Genomic DNA, 25,792 nt, shown 5'->3' on the forward strand with positions numbered 1-25,792 from the left:
CAAGTAAATGTATGTTAAGAATATTTAGATATTTGTACTGTAAAACACTGTAATGAGGAAGTTTATCTTTCAAAATCACAACATCTGGTTAAAGCAATAATTCACCAAACATTATCATTCTGTCATTATTTACTCGCCCTCGGGTCTTTTCAAACCTAAATGAGTTTTTTTCTCTGTAGAACAAAAAATTAGATTTTTTCTCCATACATTGTGGGTTTCTGTTTTGAATGCCGATGTTCTTCAGAATTTCATCTGTTGTGTTACAGGTTTGGAGCGACATGGATCGTGATCATTAATGGGTGAATTATGCTTTAAGACAGTCTAAAAAAATATTCACTGTGGCTGAAACTTACACACACACACTCTCTCTCACACACACTCACACAACACACACAAACTCTCATTCTCTCTCTCTCTCTCTCTCTCTCTCTCTCTCTCTCACACACACACACACACATGTTGTCCATAGACATGATGATTTTATACAGTTTGTACAAACTGTATATTCTATCCCCTAAACAACCCTCACCAAAAACATTCTGCATTTCTACAGTTAAAATAACAACAAAAGCTGTTTTAAGCTGTTTTCCTCATGAGGACAATCCTTGCGGGGTCATTTGTCTCTCTCACACACACACACAGTTTTGAGGAGGGCCGATCAGGACACACCCTTGTATTGTAAAAGCATCACATGACTAATAGTTCCACCTCAAATAGCGAAACTCGGTTCAGCTCACGGCAGAAACTCGCAACGCCTCCACGTTCATTTCTCAAACTCTAATCATTAACTCACACAAGATCAGCAACTGGTCAAACAAAGCGGAGGAAGAAGTCGAGTGTAAAGAGGTGAGACGCTGTGATCTTCATCATGAAGGAAACGAACCCAGTTTCAAACCCAGCTCTGTGATTTTAAGATTCAACCTTACATGTGCTTTTTTCGTTTGATGATTAATGGTGGTGATAACGGCTCAGATAAGCAGGACTAAAGTCAACAAGTCCAAGAGTGAACGTCAAACACAGTGACTGACATCATGGAGAAGAACGAGGAAGAGCAAAAAGACTGGAAATCACTGGAGCCGACTCACGGGGTGAAGGTCTTCCTCACGGTTTTGTACTGCCTTATTCTCACCCTCGGCATTGTGGGAAACAGCGTCACCATTCACGTCGCACAGGTGCTTCAGCGGAACGGATACCTGCAGAAAAACGTGACGGATCACATGGTTAGTTTGGCCTGCTCTGATTTGCTGGTGCTGTTGATCGGGATGCCGGTCGAGCTCTACAGCGCCATCTGGTTCCCGTTCTCTTCCTCGTCCGGCGACGCCGCCTGCAGGATCTACAACTTTTTGTTTGAGGCGTGCAGTTACGCCACCATTTTGAATGTGGCCACGTTGAGTTTTGAGCGTTACATGGCCATTTGCCATCCGTTCCGGTATAAAGCTTTGGGTGGAAGCCGTACAACGAAGCTCCTTCTGTCGGCGTGGCTTTGCTCGTTCCTCGTCGCTCTTCCACTTCTCATCGTTACGGGAACCGAAGGATACGTTCCCGAAGGACGCCGGATGCCGGTGCAAAACCTGACTTTCTGCACCAACCTGAGCCAGCACTGGGTCATGTATCGCACTAGCATCTTCACAGCGTTCGTGCTCTATCTTCTCGTCCTGGTTGGTGTTGCGCTCATGTGCAGAGCGATGATTGTCATTCTTCGGGCCCCGATGGGGCCTAATGAATCCGGCACGAATGGAGCCGGACGGGACGGTCCCAAACACGAGAGCGCCCGTCTGAAAGCCTCCCGTAAACAGACCATCCTCTTCCTCGGTAAGACACTGTTCGCTCGCTTCATTAAAGGGGGGGTATAATGCCCCTTTCACAAGATGTAAAATAAGTCTCTGATGTCCCCAGAGTGTGTGTGTGAAGTTTTAGCTCAAAATACCCCACAGATATTTTTATATAGCATGTTAAAATTGTCACTTTTTGAGGGTGAGCAAAAACACACCGTTTTTGTGTCTGTCCCTTTAAATGCAAATGAGCTACTGCTCCCGGCACAGGGGGCGGAGCTTCAAGAGCTTGTGTCATTTTACCTCACACACATATGCACTGAATATTTCAAAAACTTTTAGCCTTTTATGGTCAAACCGGAGTCAGACAATGATGGAGAGACTCAAGAAGAAGTGACAACATGTAGAAGCAACAGGACATTTCTGAATGGTTAGTTGATGAATTAATGTAGCTTATGTGTAGTTATCTTCTAGTCATTGATTAGCATATTCTGTCTTGATAATCTATAAATCGTGTTCCGGGGGCGGGGTTTATGTAAATTTTAGGGTTGGTGATGTCACTAACCCGGGAGGAAGCGCGTGTAGTCTCTACCAGCCGTTTGTTGTAGTCCTTAAAAAGCGATTTCTTTAAAAGCAAATATCTCCCTTTGCTTTGAACTTTGAGTGTTGTAACTTTGCAGATGTTGTTTATGCTCAAACAGCAACATTACACACTAACTAAAGTCAGAAAAGTGAAATCATATTCAACCACCCCTTTAATACATTAATTGTTTGTCTCCTCTCAGGTCTCAGCCAATAAGACAAGTTAAGTCAGCTTTATTTCTACAGCACTTTCTACAGTACGGCATGTTTCAAAGCAGCTTCACAGTAATAAACAGGAAAATAACAGAATCAACGATGCAACCCAGCAAGCAATTTTGCGTTTAAAAGACATCTAATAGCTGTCCAAATACAGCCCTGACATCTAGGCTAAAACAAGGCGTTTTCAAAGTGAAAATTTAATAGACGTCTAACCATATCCCAACAATAGACGCATAGAACATGTTGTAACATGAACACCTTGCAATCACTGTTGACTTCACTTACATAATGGAATATCATACATCTCGCAAATTATTTTGGCAATGACAACATGCAAACAAATTCAAGGTTATTTTGGCTAGAAGTGGGTTACTCGATTATATCGGGTCTATAGTTAACCTAGACGGTGAAATAACGTCTATATTGCTTACTGGGAAACTTCATCAAATATTAGGCAAATACAAATTCAGCTGTAAAGCAGCTCTAAAAAGACGTGTCATTATTCAGCTCAATTCAAAAAAGGTTGTTCTCATCTGATAGTGTCAACTTTACAAGACAAAAAAAAAAAAAAAAAGGTTTACCTTTAACCTGACCTAACCTTACACAAACATTCACTGAGCACATTCTCTCTGTCAATCAAGTCCACGGAGATACTTGGGGAATAGTGACAGGAATTCAGACTCATTTTAGTGAGCCAGATCATTTGGTTCAGTTCAGCAATAAGAACGGCTCTTTCACTCCCAAAGGGCTCTTCATTTAAATCAGGCCCTAATAGCTATTTCCTAACAAAATGAGTGATTATTAGACATTTTAAAGTGCTCTGGAGTAGGACTGAAAAACACAGTAAAAATATTCCTCGAGTAAAGATCATTGCAAACTCAAGGGAACCTTGCCTACACTTTATTTGTAATTCTGCATCTGTATTGTACCTCCCTACTGGATCCTGACATGTTGATTATTCACACATTATTCTGTTTCCCTCTCCCACGTCTGTCTGTGTATGTGTGTACGCATCTGTTAGTGCTGATCGTCTGCGCTCTGTTCGTGTGCTGGATGCCAAACCAGATCCGCAGGCTGATGACAGCAGCGTTGCCCAAGTCATCGTGGACCGCAAGCTACCTGAGAAACTATGTGAAGCTGCACCTGGTGGCAGACAGCTTCTTCTATCTGAGCTCAGTGTTGAATCCGCTGCTGTATAACCTCTCCTCACGCCAGTTTCGCTCTGCGTTCTGCCAGACACTCCTGTGCAGTTTGTCTCTCGAGCACGTCAACAGAAGAACACTGGAAAGCAGTCAAGCCTCAAAGAGCTCCAGAAACACCGTACGCCCCCTGCTGAGACGATCGCTAAACCGCATACGGACAGTCACCAGCGACAGATCGACGCCTCCATCGTCAGAAGAGAGACAAAGTGATCCGAGCCCCACAGACCGACAACCGGCCACCTCTGAACCACAGGAGGACGAGAGAAATCAAGCCACCACACCACCTAACACTGACTGATGAACAAACTAACTGCGTACAACTGAAGACTGCTGACCACTAAAGACTGCTGGAGATTGCTTTAAAACATGCTGTAGATCACTATAGACCATTATAGACCACTGTAGATCACTATAGACCACTATAGATCACTGTAGATCACTATAGACCACTGTATAACACTGTAGATCACTATAGACCATTATAGACCACTGTAGATCACTATAGACCACTGTAGATCACTATAGACCATTACAGACCACTGTAGACCACTATAGACCACTGTAGATCACTATAGACCATTATAGACCACTGTAGATCACTATAGACCATTATAGACCACTGTAGATCACTATAGATCACTATAGATCACTATAGACCATTATAGACCACTGTAGATCACTATAGACCCTTATAGACCACTGTAGATCACTATAGACCACTATAGATCACTATAGACCATTATAGACCACTGTAGATCACTATAGACCACTATAGATCACTATAGACCATTATAGACCACTGTAGATCACTATAGACCCTTATAGACCACTGTAGATCACTATAGATCACTATAGACCATTATAGACTACTGTAGATCACTATAGACCCTTATAGACCAATGTAGATCACTATAGACCACTATAGATCACTATAGACCATTATAGACCACTGTAGATCACTATAGACCCTTATAGACCACTGTAGATCACTATAGATCACTATAGACCATTATAGACCACTATAGACCACTGTAGATCACTATAGACCACTATAGATCACTATAGACCATTATAGATCACTATATACCATTATAGACCACTGTAGATCACTATAGACCCTTATAGACCACTGTAGATCACTATAGACCACTATAGATCACTATAGACCATTATAGACCACTATACGCTGATTTCACGCAGCCGCCATTTTGAAATCGAAAGTGAGGCTCCGGTGGGAAGAACCCCGGAAGTAAAGATAAACAACAATGCCTTGGATTACCAACCTGAAGCTGCTGCCGCGATTTACACTATTGGATGTTAATATTCAATATAGGATATGTATATAGTTCATTCCTGCTTCTTTTTTTACATTCTGAATTATATAAAAAATATTTTATTTACAAATGAATTTCACTGTATATAGTCTAAAGTATGAAAGAAATGTATGTACATTTTTAGAATTGACACAACATCATTAAACACAACAATACGCCATCGCATTCATGACTCTCCTGTGATTAAAGGCGACACTTCCGGTTTTCTTCCCACCGGAGCCTCGCTTTCGATTTCAAAATAACGGCTGCGTGAAATCAGCGTATAGACCCTTATAGACCACTGTAGATCACTATAGACCACTATAGATCACTATAGACCATTATAGACCACTGTAGATCACTATAGACCACTATAGATCACTATAGACCATTATAGACCACTGTAGATCACTATAGACCACTATAGATCACTATAGGCCACTGTAGATCACTATAGACCACTATAGACCACTGTAGGCCACTGTAGATCACTATAGACCCTTATAGACCACTGTAGATCACTATAGACCACTATAGATCACTATAGGCCACTGTAGATCACTATAGACCCTTATAGACCACTGTAGATCACTATAGACCACTATAGATCACTATAGACTACTGTGGACCACTGTAGATCACTATAGACCATTATATACCACTGTAGACCACTATAGACCACTGTATAACACTGTAGACCACTTTAGATCACTGTAGACCACTGTAGATCACTATAGACCCCTGCAGACCACTGTATAACACTGTAGACCACTGTATAACACTGCAGACCACTGTAGAAAACTGTAGATCACTATAGGCCACTATAGACCACTGTAGAAAACTGTAGACCACTGTAGATCATATAGACCACTATAGACCACTGTAGACTCCTGCAGACCACTGTAGACCACTGTAGAAAACTGTAGACCACTGCAGATCACAGCAGACCAGACGCTTTAAAGTTTGCAAACTTCAATCACAATTCAGGACATGAAGCAGTAAATGGGTCAAATGTGAAAAGAGAGTGAGGGACCAAGAAAGTGTTACCATAATGAAAAATTACAATAGAGGCCACATAAAACCTGTTTAAAAATGTTTCAGGAAACACTTTTCTTTTTTCTTTTTTTTCAAACAAAGTCAAGACATCTCTATAAGTGTTTTCATTCCCATTCATCTCAAACCTTCACTAGTGACTATGCTGAGCTGAGCTGTGACTGAATCAGTCACTCATAATACAATAATAAGAAATATTAGTGAATGAAAAAGTATTTTGTCAGAATATATAGCTATTTCTGAATGACTTTCAGTAGAGAAAGATGCAGTTTACCAACAGAGTCTTACTGACCCATGTTAACTTGCAGCCAAACCACTCTTTTAAACCTTTGTAGTTAACAGGGAATCTCAGTTTGATTGATACGATTATATATAGTATCAATTTATTTATAAAGTCCAATTAAGACATTCTACTAACAACAAGTACGTCAACTTATTCTAATAACCCTGACCCTAACCTAACACTCTACTAATACTCTAATGAAAGTTAGTTGACATGTAGTTGCAAAGGTACTTATAGTTAGTAAAATGTCTAAAGTGGACTGACTATCCATCCATCCATCAATCCAAAAAAGATTTTTCAAAGTTGTAAATAAAGATTATTGGTGTATGACAATTGTTTTTTGTTGTTTTATTTAACAAGAAAATACTATTTCAGTCTTTCTTCTTTAAATTTTGTTTCGTGGCAACCCATACAGTGAGACTATTTGATAACACTGGGAAAGCGCGCCCTTTCCGTTAGGAAGGAGAACGCTGCGGAAGCCACATTCTTCCCCGAATGAGTTATGTGGAGATATACTAATGGACTACCCCGTAGGTTGTACTGCATACAAATATAGGGTGACTTAGCCCAAGGGAAAGACACGGCTTCCGTTTAGGAGCAGCCGTGGAAGAATACACATATGGGATCCCCGCAGGGTCGCACATATGGCACCCAGCCTAGACCCGGTTCTCAGGGATTCAACGGATAAAGGCCTGAAGCCGGATGCTCCGCCACGGGCCTTTCCCTTCTGCTGGCCTCCGTAACAGACAAAGAGCTGGTCTGAGGTCCTGACGCTTTGAGTTCTGTCCACGTACAGTAGCAGAGTGCGGACGGGACAGAGCAAAGCCAGGGCTGGGTCTGCCTCCTCCAGGGGCAGCGCTTGCAGGTTCACCACCTGGTCCCTGAAGGGAGTGTTAGGAAGCTTGGGCACATAGCCAGGCCGGGGTCTCAGTACCATGTGGTTGTCACCCGGCCCGAACTCTAGGCACGATTCGTCGACCGAAAATGCCTGCAGGTCCCCTACCCTCTTGATAGAGGCCAGTGCAATCAACAGCAAAGTCTTCAAGGAGAGAAGCTTTAAGTCTCCTGACTGCAATGGCTTAAAGGGAGCATCCTGAAGTGCTCAAACACCAGGGAAAGGTCCCAAGAGGGTATGGAGGGAGATTGAGGAGGATTTAACCGTCTCGTCCCCTTAAGGAACCTGACAACCAGGTCGTGCTTCCCCACTGATTTGCCATCTATGTGGTCGTGATACACTGAAATAGCGGCAGCATGTACTTTGAGGGTGGAGGGAGACAGCCCTCACTCCAACCCAGGAAGGAAAGCACAGACCCTATCGAACATCTTCAGGGGTCCTCTCGGTGAGAGGAACACCACTCAACAAACAGGTTTCGTAGACGGTGCTTGCACTGAAATGATGGTGTTGAGGACCTCTGGAGGTAAGACACCTAGAACCTCCGTGTCCCGTCCAGGGACCAGACATGGAGTTTCAAGAGGTTCGGACGCGGGTGCCATAGGGTGCCACGTCTCTGCCAAAGAAGGTCCTTCCTGTCCCGTCCTCCCGGGAGCGCAACTTGTGATAGTTCGTCGGCCACACGGTTACGCACACCGGGGACATGAATGGCACGAAGCTACCTCAGATATTTCTGACTCCAGAGGAGGAGATGGCGGGTGAGTTGCTACATGCGACGGGAGTGAAGACCACCTTGCCGGTTGATGTACACAACGGTCGCAGTGTTGTCCGTTCCTGCCCTGCAGCGGCCTCTTTAAGTGGCTCAGAGCCAGACGTATTGCCAGCAACTCGATGTAGAGGCATCTGTGAACACCACAGCATGCCTGGACACCTGTTCCAAGGGCACTCCTGCCCACAGAAACAAGGGGTTTGACCACGGGCTGAAGGTCACGACTCAGCCGTGAAGCCAGTGCTGAAGCGGTCTCATATGGAGCAACCCGAACGGTGTTACCACTGCTGCCGCTGCCATATACCCCAGGAGCCTCTGAAAAAAATTCTGTGGGACCGCCGTCCTGCCTTGCAATGGGTCCTCTGTGAGGCGTGCTGTTTGTGTGACCGAATCCAACTCCATACCGAAAAAAGAGATCCTCTACACGGGGGAGAGTTTGCTCTTTTCCCATTTGACCTAAAGACCCAACTGGCCGAGGTGACTGAGCAACAGGTCCCGAGAGTGTACCAGTATGAGTCAGTCCTCGAGAAAGTTGAGGATGCAAACATGCACATTTTCAACATGTTTTGCCCAGGCATGCAAGACCGTGATTGCGGCTGTCAGTGAGCAGGAAACGACCGCATCCAGAAACACATGGGTGGAATGTCATCTTAAGAAAGACGCAACTCACATCCATGTAAGCTCTTTTAGGAGACTCGCTCTCTCGGTGCTGAAGCACACAGGAAAAGATTGTGGCAACACCGACGGGGAATTGCAGCCTGTAGTGTGCACTCACTCTCGGCGCAGCTTCTACCAGCTGTGATAACAGCCTTTTAGTGCTCTTAACAGCGCACCGTTACCAGCTGTGAGAACAGCCCCTTAATCGACCCCGCTGCCGTGCCGTGCCATGACACCAACACCGATGAAATCGAGAGGTTCTCCTTGAAGAGCTTGCTCGTTCAGAAGACACTGCTTGCAGAAAAGAGCATACATGAAACGTTAGGCTCCAAAGCGAAAAGCTGAAGATGCAATGCACCTTCTGCTCATTATATACCCGCGCTGAGAGCACCTGCTGCAAATCATTGCATGCCAATGTTCATTGGCTCGTTTAGTAACACTCAAAGTAGATTGGCTCTCTGGCGAGATTCCTATAAGTCGGTCCGACGTACGTCGAGAGTGACCGACTGATAGGGAACTGAAATATATATATATATATATATATTTAAAACATTTACATAAAATAAAATAAACGTATTATATATATATATATATATTTAAAACAATTACATAAATTTTTTTTTTTAAACGTATTATATTTCAGCTAGTTGCCAAGGCAACATTTCTCATTTTCATTTAAGTTGAAGTACTAAGATAACTTAAACTAAAAACTAAAACTTAATACAAAACTAGACATTTTAAAAATGCAAAAACGAATACTAATGACAGCTGACTGAAAAACTAATAAAAACGGACTAAAAAGAATACCAGATAAGCTTGTGTTTTGTTTACAGCTATCAATCCGTTCAATTCTCTTACCAAAGACAGCTGGATGCCTTCATTGTTTGATCATTCCAAATCATTGGCAAAAGTGCCAAAACATCTAGTGGTTAATCATTAATGCTGCAGCCCATGTAGATAACTTTTGAATAAACTTTATTTTAATATAGTTAAAATACAATGCTCTTACAATGCATGTCATTTATTTGACACATAACCTACTTAAATACACTTCTTCTGTTCCAGTCATAATTGTATTTTAAACAAAGTATTTTAAACAATTTTAAAAGGAAACTTAGTTTTGTCATAATGTTATTTTAAAGAAGACAGTGAGGAGATATGATTGATATAATCAGTACAATCTGAAGAAAAATCTGAAGAATCCCACAAACTTAATAACATGTAAATAATAAGTAATGCTTCTCTTCACTGATTCAAAATAAAACCTCATTGTTGATGCAAACACAAAAAACAAAACAAAAAAAAGTATTGTTTTCCAGTATAAATATCGAAACATTCTTAATAATAAACATCAGAAAAATAATCTTGTTTTCCCTTTGAATTAAGTTTATTTTTCTGACCCCATTGGCAGTTAATTGTTCTTGTTTGAACCAAAAACACAGACAAAAAATACAGAAGAAGAGCATTATTTTTGCAACATTTGGCCCTCAGCTGGCCTTCTCAATGCCGTCCTCACAGAAGAAAGCCGTCAGCTCCTTTCCATCAGGGACGTATTTTATATTCTCAACCTCTCCTCCATAGTTGCTGGGCTTCTGGAAGTGGATTTCTAGATGGTCCTGAAGATCTTCTTCATCCATCAGCTCCTGAATTCCCCCCAGAAGCACGGTGCGATTCGGGGCCCCCGAGTACGTCTGCAATGTGACACAGCAAACACCATAAATCAAATGCATGCTCTTCCTCACTGAACACCTGTTTCTGATGTGGAAAATGAACACGAATGTGTGTTGTTGAAAACATACTTGAAATTTCTTGAGCTGGTAGTCATACAGAGGAAACACGTCAACCACCACATCGCTGCCGGTGTCGACACAAAACTTGCCTCTGAGAGCCAAATTCTCCGCAACTGAAAGTGAAACCAGAAAGGCCGTCATGAAGAACTATGAATCTGACAGATATTAAACTTCATAACTGAGCTGAAACATCCTCAAACACAACAGACTAAATCTGAGGACGCATCTGAAAAACCTACAGTGGCTGAATTGTGATAAAAGTTAGTGCAGATCAGTATGGGACATGTACTGGGAATTCAAAATTTAGTTTGAATGATGATATCCCTTCCCATTCAGGAACTGTGGAAAAACATCTTCAAATAATGTGAAAGTCTAGTTGTAAATCATACATTACCCAGCTAACAGTAGGGCTGCTCGATTATGGAAAAAATCATAGTCACGATTATTTTGGTCAGTATTGAAATCACGATTATGTATCACGATTATTTCACATGACTTTGGGAACGTGTTGCATTTATTAAAAAGACACCTTTCGACAATTCTTAAAAAAATCGAAATTTGAACATTTATTGTACTTTTTGAACTATTAAAATAAATAATATAACAGATAATACTTCAATAAGTATTTTAATAATTCCCGCAGGTCTGCCACTTATAATGCGGAAAATTCCCCCGCAAACATTGATTCACTTCAGCAAGTAGATTGTATCCAATTAAAAACATTCAGAGGTAATTCAACCCCTAGTACCTAGAGCATTGTATAAGTGTGTAGTGTGTGGTGTATAGTACGCCATTCCTAACACAACTTCTACAATGAACAAAAACGTTCACAAAATACACAATAACGATATAGAAGATCAAAACAACATCACGTGAGGATAAAGACACACCTCCAGTGTTGACGAAAGTTACGCGGCCTGTGCCGTTACTCTTGTTGTACTCCAGTTTCTCCACTTCACCTCCACCTCGACTGGGTCTAGAGAAGGACAGCTCCAGCCGGTCTCTCATTCGCTCCTCGGGTAAAGTGGGCGGGGCGTTGCGGAACTTGATGGTCTTCTTGGATACCTTGATATGAACCTGCATGGACAGAAGTAACAGCAGTTCACGTCAACAAAGAACACATTCTGAAACAAATGTGTGATACTAGCGATGCATGGATATGAAAATTTTGGCCAATGCCGATAACCGATAATTCTTTATATTTGAAAGCCGATAACCGATATATTGGTCGATAAATCTAAATCCAATTTTTTTTTATGATTTTTGAGAGCCTGATTAAAAAAACTAAAGTCTCGTCATTAAAATCCATGTCCCAAGCACACTTATTATAATTTTATAGCCTGTATGACAGACTTGCACTGGACGTTGTATTAAACCGTATTTTCCTTTTATCGAAGCAATTCCAATCATAATAATCCATTATTTATCGGCTGTAATATATCGCAAATATGTAATATATTTGGAGTTCATTTTCTACTCAAAATGACACATTCAAACACAAAAACGATCCATCAAATGTTACCGTCATTGTGTATTGTCTATCAAGTATTGAGGTCTCTGCGTTCACATGATGCTTAATGTCTGTAATGTAGATATGCTGTCTTACACAATATCTATTGTATTAATTACTTAGATGTTTCTAAGTAAAGCATATACTTTAAAAGTTTCATTCAATGTTATATTGTTTGAGTGAAATGTATTGAAAAGGAAACTTCAACTTAATAAATATTACTCAACCTTTTGCTAGCCAAGTTAAAATTACTTATTTTCTTTGTTACTTTCAATTATCTTAGTTAAGTAGAGTATTCATCCATATGTGACATTTACTTTAAAAATATTCGTGCAAAAACTTGCCAAAGAAAAATTCAAAATTGAATGAAAAACCTCTCAAATCGCTCTACCTCAAACTTCACAGAAGGATCCAGAGTTAAAGAGTATGGCTTCACATCCATCTTGGATTTGTCACAGGTCACCGAGCACTTCGCCAGTCTGAGGATCTGCTCTGCCACTGAAACACACAAAGCAGAGACAGTGTGTACACATTATGAGAAACATATATACAGTGGCAAAAGTTATATTTGTTTTTAATGACTTACAAGTTGTTAAACCATCAAAATATGAGGAAAATATTTCTTTTTTTTTACCCAATATTTTTTTCCCCCAACACTAAACTTGGTTAATGTATTTATCTGACAAAAATGTTTTGGCAAAAAGGCAAATTACAGCTACAGGTTTTATTTTACTATGCCAAAAAAATAAAATAAAAAAAAATAAAAAATCGCGCAGGAAAATCAAGTAGCAATGTCAGCTATAAATTAGCAATAAAAACGTCCTACTTGCATCTCTATCTCATTAACAAATATATCACTACTAGACCAACCACTTGTATTCATCTGAATGTTCCTAGGGTATAAAATTTTCTTTTTATGCACATTGGTTATGTAATGATAAGCAATGCATTGCTACAGAATCAATTCCCACTATTAATGCTCCAAAATTTATATTACAGTCTGCACTGAAGGAATCATGTTGCTGTTTGCATTCATCTTTGATATATTTGTATTGTATTTGTTGTTTAAATTGTGTTTTTATGTTAAACTTGACTCCCTGGAAGAAGAGATTTTATATTTTAATGGGACCTTCCTGGTAAAAGACAGGACGAATAAACATCCAGCAGAACCCACGACACCAGGATCTCTCTGTTGCAACTCTTACATGAATGGATCAATGCAAATAAAATCAGAAAACATTTACAGATAATGACATTTTTTTTATCTTTTCCATACCCTTCTCCTCCTCAAACGTGATGAGAGCCTGGCCGCCCTTCAAGCGAAACGATGGTCTTTGTGTGACCGTGAACACAGACGCCACGACATCCTCTCTCTCGTCTCCCTCTTCCGTCTCAAGACCACGAGTAAACTTCACTGTTTTCACTGGGATTTTGGCTTGTATCTGCAGAAGAGAGAATGAAGAGTTATTGGTCAGTTACACACATGTATTCGTATAAATCACCTTAGATTTTGGGAAAAGGCCATATATGAGTTGAGCACTCTTTGAGTTTTAAAGGGGTGGTATAATGCCCTTTTCACAAGATGTAAAATAAGTCTCTGATGTCCCCAGAGTGTGTGTGTGAAGTTTTAGCTCAAAAAACCCCACAGATATTTGTATATAGCATGTTAAAGTTGCCTTTTTGAGGGTGAGCAAAAACGCACCGTTTTGTGTCTGTTCCTTTAAATGAAAATGAGCTGCTGCTCCCGGCACAGGGGGCGGAGCTACAACAGCTTGCATTCACACAGACATGCACTGAAAATTTCAAAAACCTTTAGCCTTTTATGTTCAAACCGGAGTCAGACAATGATGGAGAGACTCAAGAAGAAGTGACAACATGTAGACAACATTTCTGAATGGTTAGTTGGTAAATTTATGTAGCTTATGTGTAGTTATCTTAATTGATATCAGTGTAGTCATTGATTAGCATATTCTGTCTTAATGATCTATAAATCGTGTTCAGGGGGCGGGGTTTATGTAAATTTTAGGGTTGGTGATGTCACTAACCCTGGAGGAATGTGGTGTAGTCTCTACCAGCCGTTTGTTGTAGTCCTTAAAAACCAATTTCTTTAAAAGCAAATATCTCCCTTTGCTTTGAACTTTGAGCGTTGTAACTTTGCAGATGTTGTTTATGCTCAAACAGCAACATTACACACTAACTAAAGTAAGAAAAGTGAAATAATAATCAACCACCCCTTTAAGCTACAAAAAATGTATTAAAGAAAGATGTGACATGGCATTTATCACTACACTTAAAAAAAATAAAGGTTCTTTATTAGCATCAATGGTTCCATGAAGAACCTTTAACATCCATGGAACCACTAAGGTTCTTTATAGTGTAAAAGGGTTCTTTAAATTATTAAAATGTTAATCACTTAATAAATAATCCCATCTAGGGCAACAGTAAATATAAATGTGCACATTGTAATAATAAAACAAGGGTAAACCTTGAATTTGCGTTGCAGAGAGTCACTTTCGTCCCTCTTGAGTTGAAGCTTCTTTCGTAAATCATCAAGTTCTCTCTTCAGATCCTGATTGACCTGATCAAGACTCTCCATCTCCTTCTGAAATGATGAAGGATAAACACAAATACTCATCAGCTGCTTTCAGTTAGAGTGGTCACCCAGCTAACAGCCACATGTTCCCTTTAAAGCTACGAAAACTTCATTTCTGAATGATCCCTGAACAATCAAAACATCCAGTTTTAAAAATGTTCTTCTTGTTGGTGATACGAATGTTAAAGGAACATTTCATTGTAGAATTTTGCACACATCATGGGAATGTAACTTTAAAACATTCTCTCAACATTCTGAAACAAGTAAAACATTAGACGAATGTCCAACGAAGACGTTTAAGAAAAAAAAAAGAAGGTTCCATAAATTATGTATAATTATGACCGCCGCTAGCGAAAGCGGTCATATAGGGATTGTCAAAGTTTTTTTTTTTTTTTTTTACCGTCACCTTACTGAATTTTTCGTCAACGATACCAGGGACACCGAAGCACCGGGGAACATGAAATTTGGTGGGCATGTAGCCCCACTAGACTTCTAAGGAAAAATTTCGTTTGGTCCCCGGGGGCCACTCCCCCCCCGCGCTGGGCCCCCCCAAACCCCCAAAAATGCAGTTTTTCCTAAATAACTACCTGAACCGTGGCACCGAGGATGAAGAAATTTTTATGGTATGTTGGTCTACTAGACTTTTACGGAAAAATTTCGTTTGGTCCCCGGGGGCCACTTCCCCCCCCGCGCTGGGGCCCCCTTACATTTTTCGTCAACGATACCAGGGACACCGAAACACCGGGGAACATGAAATTTGGTGGGCATGTAGCCCCACTAGACTTCTAAGGAAAAATTTCGTTTGGTCCCCGGGGGCCACTCCCCCCCCGCGCTGGGCCCCCCCAAACCCCAAAAAATGCAGTTTTTCCTAAATAACTACCTGAACCGTGGCACCGAGGATGAAGACATTTTTGTGGTATGTTCGTCTACTAGACTTTTACGGAAAAATTTCATTTGGTCCCCGGGGGCCACTTCCCCCCCCCCCCCCCCTGGGGCCCCCGTAAATTTTTCGTCAACCATACCAGGGACACCGAAACACCGGGGAACATGACATTTGGTGGGCATGTAGCCCCACTAGACTTCTACGGAAAAATTTCGTTTGGTCCCCGGGGGCCACTCCCCCCCCGCGCTGGGCCCCCCCAAACCCCAAAAAATGCAGTTTTTCCTAAATAACTACCTGAACCGTGGCACCGAGGATGAAGACATTTTTATGGTATGTTCGTCTACTAGACTTTTACGGAAAAATTTCATTTGGTCCCCGGGGGCCACTCCCCCCTCCCCGCACTGGGGCCCCCGTAAATTTTTCGTCAACGATACCAGGGACACCGAAGCACTGGGGAACATGAAATTTGGTGGGCATGTAGCCCCACTAGACTTCTACGGAAAAATTTCGTTTGGTCCCCGGGGGCCACTCCCCCCCCGCGCTGGGCCCCCCCAAAACCAAAAAAATGCTGTTTTTCCTAAATAACTACCTGAACCGTGGCACCGAGGATGAAGAAATTTTTATGGTATGTTGGTCTACTAGACTTTTACGGAAAAATTTCGTTTGGTCCCCGGGGGCCACTTCCCCCCCCGCGCTGGGGCCCCCGTAAATTTTTCGTCAACGATATCAGGGACACCGAAGCACCGGGGAACATGAAATTTGGTGGGCATGTAGCCCCACTACACTTCTACGGAAAAATTTCGTTTGGTCCCCGGGGGCCACTCCCCCCCCGCGCTGGGCCCCCCCAAACCCAAAAAAATGCAGTTTTTCCTAAATAACTACCTGAACCGTGGCACCGAGGATGAAGAAATTTTTATGGCACATCAACCTAGCCCATAATCACTCACTTGTGATTTGCGCCCCTCCCATAAAAAATGAAAATGCAATATTATTCTGCTTTAATCGCCCCTATCTTCAGTGGAGATGTTCAGAACTGCACCATATTTCATGTGTATGATTAACTTGACAACCTCTGGGGGTATCCTCTGCTAAGTTTTGTAGAATTTCATCCATGGGGGGGTATAAAATAAATTAATTTATGTGCACATTTAGTGACTGTACACTCATCGGCCTGTAGATGGTGCTGTTGAGCGAAGGGTTGCTGGTTTAGGATGATACTGTCACACACACACATGCAGGAATACAAACAAACGCAAGCATGCACACACACTGACATCCACACGCACAGACACACACCCATACACACACATACAAATCCACATGCACATGCACAGACACACACACACAAACACACACGCGCACACATGTACGCACACATACATACACGCACAGACACACACACACACACACACACACAGACACACACATACACAAACACACACACATACACACACACACACACACACACACACACACACACACACACACACACACACACACACACACACACAGACAGACATGCACATACTATTACTTTTTTTAGGTATATACATAAACACGCAATACAGCCAAATTACTCCACGTCATTTATTTTTGTGGAAAGCCAGTGTAGGCCTGAGCGGCGGTCATATTTTGTACCGCGATGCGGTACATCTAGTTAAATAATGTTTTTGTGCTAACATTTAAATAAAATTTTTAAAGGCCAGATAACTCTGAACGAACGTTCTGTTAATGTTACTGGAAGAACACTGGTTCCTAACTTTGAGAGAACCTTGGCAAGTAGGGTAACATGAGGGATGATGACTCCCCGGGGCAAGATGAGCCACCCACCCACTTTATTTTTTCTCCTCACCATAGATGACAAAATCTCATCTCAGCACTTTTGATGAATGTCTACGCTATTTTTCATTTTGACATTTCATCTGAATATCAACATTTGTGACATACAGTCAGCTGAAACAGTTTTGAGGGCAATTGATCAAATTTTTTGTCTCTGGAAAATAGGGTTTTATGACATTGTATTATGTTGAATGTCAAAGTTTTTTGTGTCTATTTGTTAATGAGGGATTTGAGGACATATTAATTGTTTATAGATCTGATCTAGAGATAAAATTAGGCCTTTGGGGTAAGATGGGTCATCCAGAAATGGCACAGAAGGCAACAGGTTGTTCCTAGTGTTATTAATTTTCAATTTAACACTTATTATAATTAATGGTGTTTTTATTCAGCATTTCTATGAATTAGATGTACATTTCAGACATCTTCATTTACATATTTCATTAAAAACTATAGGTTAATTGAGTGAAATAATTTGATTAGATCTCACAGGGTTTCTAATATGACATATCTTAAATTAAAATATAGGCAATTAAATATGTAAATATTCATATGCCTTTATATAAGTCATATAATTTTACCTTTTTTAGATCTCTTTTACTGGTATTCTGCTTCGTCTGTCATTGGTTATTCAATTGTTCAACTAAATTGTCAAAATAAAACTTTAAATAGAATAGCTGATTTAGAATTTGTACATTAATGACACTTAAAAAATATATAAATATTAATGAGAAGAATTTTATCAAAAGTAATTTATACATTGTGCCAAATGTTATCCAGTAGGGGCAGGCTTACCTCTTTTAATATTTGACATTTTGTGCTAACAACTAGGCTAAATTAGCAAATGTTTCTATTTCTATTTATTTCCTTTAATGTCTGATGCATCATCATCCTGCACATGCTAAACTTATATCTAAATATGTTGCTGTTTAAAAGTAAATCCACATTGTTCTTTAGGAAGGCATCTTCCCACGTTATCCTAAGTCTTGAGAAAGTTGCATGTTAATAGTTAGCCTCGAAATTCACCTGTACTTCTTGAAAATCTCTCTTATGTTGGATAATCAGTTTCTCTTCAGAATCCATGAATGCCTGAAGTTCTGCCTCGGCTTTTCTCTTTTCGTCGTCAGCTTCAGCTTTTTCCAGCAGCAATCTGGATCTTTCATTATCAGCAGACTCAATGAGATTCTGTGTGGAATCATTAATAACGCAAATGTTAGAAATAGATCATTTATGATTAATTGTTCATAGGTCTCTATAGTTTCTGTGTGTTTGTGTTTATTTGTACCTTGTATTTCTGTAGCTCCGCCTCGGCAGCGATCATCTCGTCGTCCAGGCTGCGAAGCTGTACGTTTTAAACACGATTTTTTATAAGTTTTTCACCAAAGCATTGTAAAATGTTAAACTGGATTCACCTAAAAGGTGTGTTAAACGGACGTAACTTTACCTCGCCGTTTACTTGGTCTCCAGCGTTGTCAGACATGTCTAAGTAATCGAAAGTAACGTTATCTGAGGAAAAAAGAAGAAGAAGAAAGACAGAAGAGACTAATCAAACCACCAAATGCTTGTCCAATGACTAAATATTATTCATAATTCATATTCACCACATATTATTTACCTCTCAACTTCCTGATCCCGAGCTTGGCTTGCCTCGCTCGTGTTGATCGGAAGTCACGTGAGCGAAATCGAAAGTCTCTCTGAGGTAAAAAGACGAATCAAACCACCAAAAACTTGTCCAGTGACTTAATGATCAGATTTATATTCAGTAAATATTATTCGCCACTTGTTATTTACCTCCCAACTTCCTGATCCCGAACTTGCCTCGTATTGATCAGAAGTCACATGAGCGAATCCTGAAGTAAAAGCGAAAGTTCTGTTGTATCGAGTCGGCGCGCCTTGTTGATTCCTTCATTTATCATTTGGTGTGAGTATCTTCGTGTGACAATGCCTGACAGTCACTTATGAGTGTTTTGTCACAGTTTTGTGACTTTAGGAGAAAGTTAGGCTACTTTCTCAACTCTTTTGGAGCGCAAAGATGGAAGAGAGATGTCTGATTCTCGAGGGTTTGCCGGATGATTTTGACCGTGTGAAATCAAAAGTTGAGCTTTATTTTAAAAATAAAAGAAGATCAGGAGGAGAGATCGTGCAGATTCGAGAACATCAAGATGACAAACGAAAAGCACTTCTGATTTATATGAGCGAAGGAGGTAAGTCATCGCAACACCATAATTGACAAACACATTAGAGACAAAACTAATACTAGCCTAAAGGAAGCTTATTTACTGAACTGGAAGCTTAATTATTTCCTCCACGGAAAATAAAATAAAAAATAAAGGCAATTGCCATGGTTTATCTAACAATTCTGACTTTTCTACAATACACTATTCTGAGATAATTCAGAATTACGAAATATTATAAACTCGCATTAATATTCATGTCTTTATTATATGTTTTAATTTATTTGTAATGTATTTCTATATTTGTTTACCTATTTTTTTATTTTATTGTACTTTATTATTATTAGTCTATTATTATTGTTATTTGTTGTTATTCCCTACCTATCCACATTTTCCTACGCCTTTGCCCGAATTATGTGAGTGACTTCCGTTAAACTGTAAACAATCAGCAAAAGCATTTTCAAAAACTGGGTACAATGATATGAAATTATTATATTCATTTGGGCAGAAAAACGAGAGATTCTTAGTTCATTCTAGTAAATTAAATCTGGCCACAAATGCGCAGTTTATGTTGTATTTGTGCATTGTTGTTACAGAGGAATAAGGAAGGAGAGAAAGAATGCAGTATCTGAAAAGAGCTTGCCATAGAGCTGGGCATGTCACATTTAAACGCCAATCACGCTATTCTCCTATAAGACTAGGCCTATCTGAAAATAGTAAATGAAGGAAATTTGTAGTTAATTCAGTCAAACTGATTGATAAGTAGTATTTATTGCTTTTTGAGTGGAACTTCCCCAAACCAGAAGTCTAAATCTGAAATGCAGTAGGCTCGTTTTTTATGCCAAAGCGGCAATAAGGGAAAATATTGTTGGATTGGATTAAGAATGTTCCTTCTTTTTTTATGTTACATAGAGGATTTTCTTTATATTTGTTATGAATGCCACTAAATAAAGGGAGATATAAACTCGCAATTCTGAGGAAAAATATCAGAATTCTGAGATTTCTGATTTAGAATTGTGAGATAAAAACACACAATTGTTAGAAAAGAGTAAGAATTGTGAGATAAAAAGTCACATATTATATATTTTTTATTCAGTGGCGCAAACAACCTTCCAGCTTCCAGCTCAAAACAAACCTTCCACAACGTTACGTAACAAATAGTTTGGGAAAGTTTTACAGAGAATTCCCCTGTTTTCCAGATCTGAAGAAGGTGCTTGACAAAAGAATCCATAAAGTTGATTTCAAATCTAAGGGAGCAGTTGAAGTGACAGTGAAACTACCAGAAGACACGAAAAGCAAAAAGATCAAACCACAAGTTCTGCCGAAGCCCAAGCTGGAGAAAAGCGCTCTCCTCAAGTCACTGCCCGCTCCTGCAAACCAGGTGATTCTGTTGTCTGTTATTATTTATGAATTATTATCGTTAATACATTTGCATTACATTTAATCATTTAGCAGACGCTTTTATCCAAAGCGACTTACAACTGAGCAGAGCAGTAGAAGCAATCAAACCAACAATAGGGCAACAATATGTAAGTGCTGTGACTAGTCCCAATTAGTCTTTTTTTAATTAATTTTTTTATAGATATATAGAATAGTAATTCTAGCTGGGATGAGAGGTAGAGTGTGTTAGTGTAGCAATGATATGAAAAACCATGTTTCTGAATAACAGATCCTAGTGATGACATGTAGATGAAGAAGAGAAGTGGTCCAAGCACTGAGCCCTGATGCACTCCAATAGCTATATGATGCGATTTAGACTCACACATTAGACTACGAGTTTCAAAATATCATGATTCATGCCTCTTTTGAAAGACAAGGAAGCAACGGGACATTTACGCAACACTCCAGCTTAATATGGGTCCTGATCTTGATTTAAAATATCAAAGAAACATAAGAGAAATACAGTTAGGGGTGTAACGATACCCTCATGTCACAATTTGATACATATCACGATACTGAACTCACGATACGATATTATTGCGATACTCCCAAGACATATGGTAAAAGGTTAACAAAAAATGCACAGTTGATTAAAATGCTAAGTTTGGTATTACATTGTGGATGTAAATGAATAGTCTTGGACTTGGTGCTGGAAACCCAAAGCACAGGACAATAGAGACACCAGAATAACAATATTCATGATTCTGAAGCTGAAAACAGAATTATTTTAGATGAATATGCTTGCATTGTTTCACGAATAGATACATTTATCAATTTTTACTGGTAATAAGACATTTGGCATTATCAGGACCCACAAATATTCCCCCATTGCATTATTATACATTATATTCAACATTATATATAGTAGTTTAATGTAGTACTGACACTAAAACTCTGTAAACTTGTGAATTATACACAATACATATCGTCACTATCCACGATACTTATTGATGCATTTTTGTATTGCGATATATTGTGACACGATATATTGTTACACCCCTAAATGTGTAATTCAGTGAAGGAGGGACACATTACTGTAATTTAAAAACTAGGTCAGATGAATGTTCATATACTCACACACTTCCTCCTTATTGTACAAAGGTCTCTGCAGTCAGAAAGCCTGCAACACAAATTAAAGGTTTGACTATAATGCTCTTACTTTTAGTGTTTAAAAATATTCACAGATTTTCAAAACATTAACAATGACACTTTGGTCACATGTATACATTTGTTCATAATACAGACAATGAGGAGGATTCAGAAATACCAGATCTTCTAATTACCTCTTCATTAACTTCGGTTGATAAGGAAACACTTCAGATGTATTTTGAGCAATTTACAGAGCAATTTGAGCTAGCAAAGCACGGAAATAACAGCTGGATCCTGAAACTCTACAGCCAGTCAGGTATGATTTAAGACCAAAGTTGCACTGGGAGTTTGTTTGCTAGCCACTCATATTTTGTAACATGAAACCAGTTTTGCAAGTCTATTTTTAGTGCATCACTTACACATGATGTAGGCCTAATTCTATTTCATAGAAACTATCATTAGACAACTAGCACAAGCTAAGTCAGAGCTTACCATAAAGGGATACTCCACTTTTTTTTGGAAATAGGCTCATTTTACAACTCCCCCAGAGTTAAACAGTTGAGTCTTACCGTTTTCGAATCCATTCAGCCGAACTCCGGGTCTGGCGGTACCACTTTTAGCATAGCTTAGCATAGCATAGATCATTGAATCGGACAGGACCATTAGCATCACTCTCAAAAAAATGACCAAAGAGTTTCGATATTTTTCCTATTTAAAACTTGACTCTTCTGTAGTTACATCGTGTACTAAGACCGACGGAAAATGAAAAGTTGCGATTTTCTAGGCTGATATGGCTAGGAACTATACTCTCATTCCTGCGTAATAATCAAGAAACTTTGCTGCCGTACCATGAGTGCAGCAGGCGTAATGATATGACGCAGCGCCTGAAAATAGTCCCCAGCTCAGTAACTTCCAACGTGACCGGGACTAAGTTTGTCTAAACTATTAGACCTATTTTCAGGCGCTGCATCCGTCGGTCTTAGTACACGATGAAACTACAGAAGAGTCAAGTTTTAAATAGGAAAAATATCGAAACTCTTTGGTCATTTTTTTGAGAGAGATGCTAATGGTCCTGTCCGATTCAATGATCTATGCTAAGCTATGCTAAAAGTGTTACCGCCAGACCCGGAGATCGGCTGAATGGATTCGAAAACGGTAAAACTCAACTGTTGAACTCTGGGGGAGCTGTAAAATGAGCCTATTTCCAAAAAAGTGGAGTATCCCTTTAAAGAACATTAAAAAAGCTAATCATGATGATTAGTTGTCATCTTTGAGATCAAAATTAACATAATATTGACCCTTTTTTCAGACTTCAAGGAGATTTTTGGCAAGGAAGAACATGATCTTGGTGTATCTGTACAAGTGTATAATGAAGGAAGTCTGGGAGGGAAGTCAGACCCCCGTCGCTTCATCTTGACGGGGTTTGATGGAGACACAGACTGCAAGAAAATCTCAGTGTTCATTGGCAGCTGTAGCAAGACAACAGAATACACTTGGGAGACACTTGATGATGATGATAGGATTGTCGTCACCTTCAAGCAAGATATTGGTGGGTTTGGAAGTCTTTCCCTCTGGGTATCTGTTATTGTCACTCTCTGCAATGTTTTATCCTCTGTTTTTGGGACGCCTGCTCATTTTCTTTTGTCTTGTCACCCAAGCATAGAATCTGAGCAGTCATTAATATTCACAATAATGTTCTTCAGTTAAAGCCTTTTGCAAGTGAGTAAAACAGTGAAGCGTGACCATCTGTGCCACAAACACTGCTTTTGTTCCACCACTGCATGAGCGTCTATTAAAATAAAGACTTACTCTAATTAGTCTTGTTCACTTCCTCATTATTTTTGTCTTGTTTTCCAGTACAAATGTCTAAACATTCTTAAATCAAGATACATTTACTGGAGAAAAAATATAAGTGACTTTATTCTTAAAATAAGAAAAAAATATCTGCCAATGGGGTCAGAAAAACATAATTCAAAGGGAAAACAATATTATTTTTCTCACTCGACTGGCAGATATTTTTTCTTGTTTTAAGCAAAACCCAATTAATTTTGATTCTTTAAAGTGGAAAAACATTCTTTAGACTATTAAAATGTTCTTCACAGTAAGAAAAAAGGGTTCTTTTAAGAAAATGTTCTTTGGGGAACCAAAAAATGATCACTGTGAAATCTCCCTTTTGCAACCTTTATTATATAATTCCGTAAATAATGTTCAGTTCTTAATCAATAGGAAGAAAAGTGACCTACATTTGACACCATCTTCTGTCTCCACTCTGTTTTATATTCTCATGAGACACTTGTTTACGTCAGCAACTTTAATCAACGCAAGTAATGTTAGACTGTAATCAATTAATAAATAATCTCATCCAGGGCACCAGTAAATATAAATGTGCACATTGTCAACACATTAAAAACAGATGTTCACACTTCACTGTTTTACACTCTTAAAAATAAAGGTTATTTATTTTCATTGATGATCCCATCCCTTTAATATCAATGGAACATTTCCAATGCACAAAAGGTTCTTTATAGTGTTCTTTATACTTTATTATTAAAATGTTCTTCGCACGTAGAAAAAATAAAAAGGTCATTTTAAGAAATGAAAAATTATCACTGAAGGATTCTTTGGGGAACTAAAAATATCTCTTCTATGGCACTGCTGTGCAAAAAACAAACACTTTCGGAAACCTTTATTTATAAGAGTGGAATCTTTAACTGGAGAAAATGAATGACTGCCGGCTGTGGTCAACATTCAAATAAGCGTTAATGACGACATACTCAATTCTGTGAACGTTTCATAAGAACATGCATCCTAGATAATTTTTCTTCCTTTTTCATTTTATCAACAGATGTGAAATCATTTATACGAAAATGCACCTCAAAGCAACTGCAGGGCCGAGACATCGGAGTGACGCGTATGGAGCGGACGGACTCGATCCTGGTCCAGGGAGATCTGGAGAAGATCAGTGAAGAAATTCTCACCCTTTACTTCAGCAACAGGAAGAAGAGCAGAGGAGGAGATATCGAGAAATTCATATGGATCAACAGACGAACAAGCGCGATCATCACCTTTGGGAATTGTGATGGTTGGTTTTCAGATGCAATGATCAAATATTAATTTAACACCATACACCGCAAAAAAACATATAGGGATGCACGATATATTGGCCAACATATCGGTTTAGGCCGATATATGTTAATTTTTAATGTTATCGTTATCGGGCCGATAAAAAAAAAATTGGCTGATATATTATATTATTATATATTATGTATATTAAAGCCGATAAATAATGGATTATTACCTTCAGCTGAGACACAGATGCACACTGTTCGCCATGATGCTTTTGAATTGCTTGAAATATGATTGGAATCACTTCCAAAACTGGAAAATACAGTAAAGTGCAACATGCGCATCGCAAATCTGTCATATACGCTATAAAATGAACGGTTACACTTTATTTTAAGGTGTAATTGTTACAGTGTAATTATATATTTAAGTACTGAGTAATAATAAGCAACCACATGTACTTACTATAGGGTTAGGGTAGGATTAGGGTTTGGTTGAGGGTTTGTTGCATGTAATTATGCATAATTTACTGTTATTACTATGGGAAGTACATGTAACATATGTAACAAGGACACTGTAAAATAAAGTGTTACCGAATTAACTATAAAAGAACATCATTATATTTGTGTGCTTGGAATATGGATTTTAATGGGGAGACTTTTTTATAATTTT

At 39.3% G+C, this 25,792-nt stretch overlaps 3 protein-coding genes across 3 annotated transcripts in view; 2 read left to right on the forward strand and 1 right to left on the reverse strand.

Moving 5' to 3' along the window:
• Positions 1-483: 483 nt before the first annotated feature.
• gpr39 (G protein-coupled receptor 39) lies at positions 484-4,935 on the forward strand. The gene is made up of 2 exons (XM_082174759.1): positions 484-1,812; positions 3,595-4,935. Exons 1-2 carry the CDS (start codon positions 1,032-1,034, stop codon positions 4,071-4,073), a joined length of 1,260 nt encoding a protein of 419 aa, XP_082030885.1. The 5' UTR covers positions 484-1,031; the 3' UTR covers positions 4,074-4,935.
• A 4,765-nt stretch (positions 4,936-9,700) lies between these two features.
• nmi (N-myc (and STAT) interactor) lies at positions 9,701-19,042 on the reverse strand. The gene is made up of 10 exons (XM_082174768.1): positions 18,970-19,042; positions 18,799-18,860; positions 18,640-18,696; positions 18,381-18,539; positions 14,528-14,644; positions 13,319-13,484; positions 12,434-12,540; positions 11,423-11,609; positions 10,542-10,645; positions 9,701-10,433 (listed from the first exon to the last, which is right to left on the reverse strand). The coding sequence occupies exons 2-10, from the start codon at positions 18,832-18,834 to the stop codon at positions 10,230-10,232; spliced, it is 1,137 nt and encodes a 378-aa protein (XP_082030894.1). The 5' UTR covers positions 18,835-18,860; positions 18,970-19,042; the 3' UTR covers positions 9,701-10,229.
• parp14rs3 (poly(ADP-ribose) polymerase family member 14-related sequence 3) overlaps positions 18,988-25,792 on the forward strand; it is a 36,803-nt gene continuing 29,998 nt past the window's right edge. The window contains exons 1-6 of the mRNA XM_082174589.1: positions 18,988-19,558; positions 20,728-20,909; positions 22,070-22,106; positions 22,212-22,373; positions 23,367-23,606; positions 24,903-25,139. Of these exons, the coding sequence (XP_082030715.1) occupies positions 19,387-19,558; positions 20,728-20,909; positions 22,070-22,106; positions 22,212-22,373; positions 23,367-23,606; positions 24,903-25,139 (1,030 nt within the window). The 5' untranslated portion in view covers positions 18,988-19,386. The remainder of the gene's footprint in view (positions 19,559-20,727; positions 20,910-22,069; positions 22,107-22,211; positions 22,374-23,366; positions 23,607-24,902; positions 25,140-25,792) is intronic.

The sequence above is a fragment of the Leuciscus leuciscus genome (assembly GCF_965113295.1).
Source record: "Leuciscus leuciscus genome assembly, chromosome: 7".
NCBI lineage: Eukaryota > Metazoa > Chordata > Actinopteri > Cypriniformes > Leuciscidae > Leuciscus > Leuciscus leuciscus.